Here is a 7,603-nt window from a genome sequence, read left to right on the forward strand (position 1 = left end):
AGCAATTTATTGAGGTTCCATTGAAATAAATGACAATGCTGGAATGTTGGTAGTATCTTTTGTTACATTATAGTCGACTTGTGCTTGCCAATAGAATGAAAGAGGCAAACCATAAGGGCGCAAAAAATTGGCCAGTGTAATATGCATTTGATTAATAAATAATCAATATTACAAACATTAAAAATTAATTTTTGTGTCATAAAATACATGATAGAAAGCAATGATGTCATCTTCGATTACACTACATTGACCTGTTCCTAATTCTTGACCACAGCCACCTCACAAATTTGAAATTTTGACTAGAATTTTAACTCCTATTGGCTGTCATCAAATCTCTAATTTGCTGTTCTACCAAGCTCATAGATGCAATCAATGTATACACTTTTCTGATCAAACGCTTCCAACAGTTGCAATTGTATCTTGAAACATTAATGACGTGAATTTTATCTGAACACCAGGCACAAACTGATTACCTCATGCCTCAGCCGGTTTTTCTGTGGCAATGTTTCAATCTAACTTTTCTTGGTATGAAGCATGATCTTTGAGGTAAATTTTTATTACGGATTACAACTGAGTTATTTAGAGTTGAAATTTGAGTTTCTAAGGTCTGCTTGTCTTCTCACTACTTCAATAATTTCTTCAAATTTGGATTTCCCAAGATAAGGTCATTTTAGTTTTCATACCATGGTGTATAAAATCTGTAATGGTATAGGCTGATGATGACTTTAATTTAAGCATGCAAGTGTTGTCAAAATAAAGAAGGGAACAGATTCTATGAGCAAATATAAGCAATTTTTAGAGGGAAAAATATGTTGATTAAGTTAATTTGTTAAATTTAATTTATTAAGTTAATTTAATTAGTAAATTTATGTATAATATATAATAATTAAGTCAATTTAAAGTTAATTAAGTTTTAATATTTAGTGTGCCTGTATGTTACTTGTTTGTCATAAATATACATTTAGTCTGGTTAATTCAATATTTGCATGCACCTATAAATATTGATCAATCACAGGAAATTGCATTTTGTCCCAGGTTAGCCCCTAGGTATTTTACTCAGAAAATATTAGCAGGAACTTAAGTAAGAATATTATTTTGTTATATTTGCAAGATATTCACTAAGACAATACCTACTACTCTTGCCATCTACCATGCTCCAAGCCTTGACACAATCTAAACATTATTCTGCATTATTGATCACAGCCAATTTTAACATTTCCCATACCCATAATCACCACATACCATCCCACATGTTTTCTTATAGCAAATGTCATTATTCTCACCCTTCTCATTCACATCATAAATTCATCTGTCTCCTTCAAATGACTCACTAAATTCATCTGTCTCCTTCAAACGATTCACATTACATGAGGGGCTACATTTCCTTTCACAGTCACACACAAAATAGTTGTTCTGTCAAATAAAAGTTTTGTGCACTAGCTCATTAATGCATTAATGAACATTCAATAAAACATGCTTCATAACTCATTCAATAACTTGTGCAGCATAACTCGTTCAATAACTCATGCATCATAACTTTGACTTTGGGAGACTTGAAAAGAACAAAAATTTAGTTGTGTTCAAAGACGTGCAACAAAGATAATTCCAGGCTTAAAGCGCAAGTCTTATGAAGAAAGATTGAAGATTATGAAGCTTCCCAGTCTCCGTTATCGTTGCCTGCGTGGTGACCTCATTGAAGTATACAAGTACGTATACTCATGGTTTGTAGTACAAGGCCCCAGAAGGATTACTAGAATTTGAAATAAGACCAGAGGCCACAGCCATAAACTAAAAAAACTGCAGTCAAGTTAATAAATCCAATAAACTGCTTGGGCTGATCAGATGCAGTGTTCAAAGATGTACAACAAGGATAATTTCAGGCTTAAAGAGCAAGTCTTACGAAGAAAGATTGAAGATTATGATGCTTCCCAGCCTCCGTTATCGTCACCTGTGTGGTGACCTCATTGAAGTATACAAGTATGCTCATGGTTTGTACAAGGTCCTAGAAGGATTACTAGAATTTGAAACAAGAACCAACACCAGGGGCCACAGCTACAAACTAAAAAAACTGCGGTGCAACTTATCCACGTGACAACATTTCTTCTAGCTTTGAGTCACCGACATGTGGAACAGCCTCCCTGAAGATGTTGATGCTCCAAGTATGAACACGTTCAAGTACAGACTAGACAAGGCCATGCAGGAGCATATGTTTAGTTTTAAAATGCCTTGTATCCTACGGAACAACTGAAATCTAGAAGCGATTTTAAATCTACCGTCTGTTGAAAAAGATTTGATCAAAAGGCAAGTCTAGCCAAGAAAAGTCCAAGAATCGGCAACAGGCCCATCCAGGCCTATTCTTCAATGCCGAAGATACTATACTATAACTCATTCAATAACTCGTGCATCATAACTCCTTCAATAACTCATGCATCATAACTCATTCCATAACTCTTGCATCATAACTCATTCTAGAATGACATCTGAAATTAATGAATTAGTAAAGAAAATTTAAATGTTGGAAATGTGCTGTTTGAGAAAAAACTATCCAATTCCCTCCGGCAACTCTGATACCTATATCATAATTTGAATATTTTTCAATGTAAAGCTGAGCAATAGAAGTTCTACTGCTCTTATCAGGGCTGCACTTCCATTCCCTTATAAGCATTTTCACTACAAGCAAGTGTATTTTTGTTAAAATATTGATACAGCACATGAAATATATAATAGCGCTTTCAGTAAAATCAAATGGGATGAACATAATGATGAAATGAATGATTGTCTAAATATATTTATCAAGAGAAGGAAGTTATTCAAAAATAAAGAAGAAGTCAGGAATGATGAGTGAAATTTATTTTTTAAAAAAATGATTGGCACTGTTGAAAATAGAAACAATTTTTTTATTATAACATTTCCTTACTACTCCCATTTATCTGTAGGTTCTTGAATTTTATGATAGACATTAAATTTGGTAACTACAAACCTGCATTAATGGATAGATGGTCCAAGCTTGGAAGGTCAAAATATTCAAAAAAATATGGACACCCTGTTGGTGTCCTTATATTTTTGAAAACATTTTCTTAAAAACCCAGGGTGTAGGTTATTCTTATATTCTTTTTGACAGGCAATTGTAGGAAATGGTCCCATTAATAGGTATTATTTTTCATATATTTTATTGCCATTTTTATTTTCAGATTATCATGGCATACCATCAAATGCAACAACTTGTTTGATAGAGGAAATCAAAAATTTATCAAAACGGTGTAGTTTAATTGAATATTATTGATTCAAATAATAAAATTAATACTCTCCTTTATTTAAAATGGCCACTGCCATGTCGGTGTGTGAAGTTTGCGAAGATGATTTTGACTCGAAAGAGCACATGCCACTTTGTCTTACTTGTGGTCATACTTTCTGTTTCTCCTGCATTACAAGCTTGTCTGAAGTTTCTGGAACCAAGAGCTGCCCTAAATGCAGGAAGAAAATTGACAAGCCTGCAAATGAATTGTTGGTTAACTACATGTTGATTCCCTTGAAGAATAAGGCATGTAAACGGAAACAACCTCCAGAGTCTGAGCATCTCTGCTCTCAACACTACAGGCATCTGGATTACCTGTGTGTAAACTGCATTAAACTCATCTGTTTTACATGCACAAGAGGCATTCATAACAAACACAAAGTAGAGGTTTTGGATGACCTGCTCCAGAATGCTGATGTGAATTCAAATGACAAAATACAGTCCTTACTGATTGAAAANGAGACGCCCATTAATGTTCCTTGACACTGTCAAATGCGAATTGTGAATCTACTAATAATAAGTGAGCTTCTGAGATCTTGTTCTCACTCGAAATCGGTACAGAGGTCTTGTAATAGTCATGCAATAGTCTCGAGAACGGTGCAGAGGTTTTGTAATAGTAATGCAATCGTCTCAAAATAGGTGTAGAGGTCATGTAATAGTCATGAAATGGGTGCAGAGGTCATGTAATAGTCATGCAATAGTCTCAAAATAGGTGCAGAGGTCTTGTAATAGTCATGAAGTAGTCTCAAAATAGGTGCAGAGGTCTTGTAATAGTCATGTAATAGTCTCAATATAGGTGCAGAGGTCTTGTTATAGTCATGTGATAAATTTGACACTGTATTATTGCTTGGAGTTGCTTATAAAAATTCATTCTATGAGCTAATTTATTTAAGGGTGAATTATTTATTTATTTAAGGGTTAATCGGAAGCTTAGATGGGAAGCAATTGTTTGTTTGAGTGAAGAGGCGCTGAGTGTGGAGGTATGTACATACGTACGTGAGGGAGGACGAGTGTGGAGGTATGTACATCAGTAGGTGAGGGAGGACGAGTGTGAGGTATGTACATACACGTACATGAGAGAGGTCGAGTGTTTTGAGTGAAGAAAGCATTAGCAAATACAGCTATAATGCAGCACACGATATCATCAGCACATGAATTTTCTGTATTGTAGCCTACTGAAGCGTGCAGTCCGAATGTACTTGCATAGGAACAAATGTTGAGTAATCGCATCAATCACTATTTCCCTATACGGTATATAACCAAGAATGTGCCACTGTTTCCAATTGCATTAATAATGCCTCCGTATTATAATAAAAACAGCATAAGAAATCAAAAGAAACATTAAATTTTCTAGAAAGGTTTTGTAAACATCATTACAAAGTTTCCTTTTAGCTTCATTACTCATATGGAAAAGTGTAATAAATGTTGCCAGGAAGTAGATGCCTTTTCAATAAATTCATACCGTCAGTTTTATTAGTTCAAACTTGTTATATGTTTTGTTCCTCTTGATAGTAGCCCTACATCATAATCTTGTCTTGTGAAGTATCGGTAAGCATTATTTTTAATTCTGTCATTTCACCGGGGCTAAAAAAATGTATCAATTACTTGAATTAACGTTACCAGATTTTTATAGGTATTCATTAATTTGATTCCTCAGCATGGGCATCTGGGCAGGTAGCAACCGGTTACGTGGATGTCATCCCTGAAACTACTCCGGAATACCATGAAAGAACATTGAACTGAGTTGCTAGAGACAACTGAATGCATAAATAATACCTACTGACCAAGCAGCACGTATTGAGAATCACGAAGCTGCCCGGTAATAGTTTCTTGTGTAAATCTAGTATCGTTTGTTTATTGAAATGCAATTTGTCCAACAGATGACGTTTGCTGCCTCAGGGAAGTCCCGAGCAGCACTGGGCGCTACTTGGAAAAGATCAACAAGAAGATCTGTCGCTGGCACTTCCCTGACCTCTGTGACAATGACTTGGACTGGATGCTTGAAATTGTGTCGTGCGGCACGATTAGTGACAAGTGGTAAGTATTCATGGTACAAGTCCTCGTTAACAGCATTTACTTTGCCACCGGGACATTTACTATCTCGACAAGGCATACTGGTCATGCAAGCACTTGGGTTTCATCTACCGCTTGGAACAACACATGATTTGGTAGGTAGTTTATGAAGCATGAAAAGTGCTTTAGATCATTGAACGCATTACAGATGACCTGATTTACACAAAAAAATTATTGTGTTAGAACTCAAAGCATTGTATGTGTTAATTTGAAGAAAATTATACCCTTACGTCTTGCAATGTAGATGAGCGATAAAATATCCTTTGTCGTACCCGTTGCAGCTCTCGCCTAAACCTGGTGCTGCCGAGGGACAATATCACTCAAGACGGCGCTGACCGGCTGTTTGAGATCTTGAGGAAGTGGCGCCCATCCTATTACAGTCCCATGTTTTCACATAAGGTGACAATATACTGCGAGCCGCATTCCAACCTCTTGAAGTCAGCAAATAGTGAAAAAATAAAATGTGTCGAGTTGTCAACCATCACCATCATCCAATGGAAACCAGAACGTAAGTAATTAACTAGCAAAGCCAGACTCAAAACAGTTTCAATGCGAGAAAATTTCTATGATAAGATAAAAATTTGTGAGCACAAGTTTTTAATTTCAACTCAACATGACTTGCGTCCTGGAAATATTAAGCTAGTGATCGAATTCCACTTCTTGTATCTTAACAATATCATATTTTGTCTGTATTTTTTTGTGCATCCCTTATTTTTCTTCCCAGTGACGAGCAAAGAGCCAACTTGTCAACGAATGGTCAAAGTAAGCCATCGAGGACCCGACAATGTAACCGTGTAGATGGGTTCTACCTGGCCGTGGACTGCTGGTGGATGTTGAGGGAGGACCTTGCAGTGAACTACTGGGGGATGTTGAAGAAGGACCTTGCAATGGACTGCTGGGGGATGTTGAGGGAGGACGTTGCAGTGGACGGCTGGGGGATGCTGAGGGAGGACTTTGCAGTGGACTACGGCTGCCAGGAGATGTTGAGAGATGTCTAGTCTGCACATTACCTCATCGGTCTTCCCCCAACTGTGGGGATGAGTTCGCAGGAATAACAAGTTATCTTCGGCGGTGTGCATGAAGCTGCGGTGAAGCCCGGCGTGATGAATAACTGTAGACCAAGAGAGCTTTATTTCTCAGTGGAAATTTTTTGTTCTTCATTTTGATGAAGAAATTCGTTCTAGTTGATGATCGGAAAAGCGTGGCTTTAATCACGTTCATTCAAATCTTCTTTTTTCTTTAGAAGTGTTCTCATAATTCAACTCATGCTTGAATATTTTTTAATTCTCCTTTTTTGTGTCGTGTTTGGTTTGGGCCAGGTCAGGCACGGGCACGACTTTGAGGCCGAATCTTTCTTTATGAAAATCTTATCATTGTTCGCTCAAGTGGAATTCCTTTTTTTTTTTTTTGACTTTGCGTTTTGTTGGCCAACGCAGGCATAACTTGTGAGATGTTATCCTGCGTAACCTGGCCCGATGTTTGTTTAGTTGTTAGTGTTTAAGGTCATCGGTTATTGATAAAGGCGGAGATACTTTCATGATGTTTAGACATCGGTCGCTGATGGAGGGGAAAGCGTGTATGGTGAAAACGATATCTGATTTTGACGTTGTTTCTTACTTTATTTTTTTTTTGTAATTATAAGCACATTGGTCACTGATGCGTTTGGTTGGGCTTTTGTGAAGTGACCTTCGTTAGCCGTCAGAGGTTACTTCGTTAAATTCTCCGTGTAATTAGCGTGGAAAGGACTCGCCTTCAGTACTGGAGGAATTTCACTTGTCTAGAAAACAGACTTTTTCTCGTAACCCATGGGTAATTTATTTTGTTCAGAAGCAGGCATCCTTTCTACACTATTTTGGGAATAAAATTTGACCTATCATAGATACAAATTCTTATTTGTGGTAGAGTTTTGGTCACTCTCGACGAACGCTTATTACAGTTTCTCGTTTAATTTCTGCACAAATTATGAAGGGTTACAGTTCAATTGATCAAGTATATATAAGTTACAGCCACTAGATGATGTTCTTGGAATCATTTCTCATTCAACCAGAATTTTGGCAAATTTGAACTTGATACTTCAATCCTTTGAATTCAGTAATTGTCAGTACTGGGCTCGCGATGTGTGGCTCCAGCGTTACATAGATTAAAGTTTACTTATAACTTATGTGCCTTGAAATCTTTAAGTTATTTGAGCCTTTGATCAAATACAATGGATACTTACTTGTGACCTTGCAGTCC

At 36.8% G+C, this 7,603-nt stretch overlaps 1 protein-coding gene across 1 annotated transcript; it reads left to right on the top strand.

Annotated features, from left to right (window-relative positions):
- The first annotated feature begins 5,174 nt into the window (after positions 1–5,174).
- Positions 5,175–7,301, top strand: LOC108672002. The gene is made up of 3 exons (XM_018159614.2): positions 5,175–5,332; positions 5,650–5,876; positions 6,093–7,301. The coding sequence occupies exons 1-3, from the start codon at positions 5,292–5,294 to the stop codon at positions 6,164–6,166; spliced, it is 342 nt and encodes a 113-aa protein (XP_018015103.2). The 5' UTR covers positions 5,175–5,291; the 3' UTR covers positions 6,167–7,301.
- Positions 7,302–7,603: the final 302 nt, after the last annotated feature.

This window comes from Hyalella azteca, unplaced genomic scaffold (genome assembly GCF_000764305.2).
Source record: "Hyalella azteca isolate HAZT.00-mixed unplaced genomic scaffold, Hazt_2.0.2 contig17993, whole genome shotgun sequence".
Classification (NCBI taxonomy): domain Eukaryota; kingdom Metazoa; phylum Arthropoda; class Malacostraca; order Amphipoda; family Hyalellidae; genus Hyalella; species Hyalella azteca.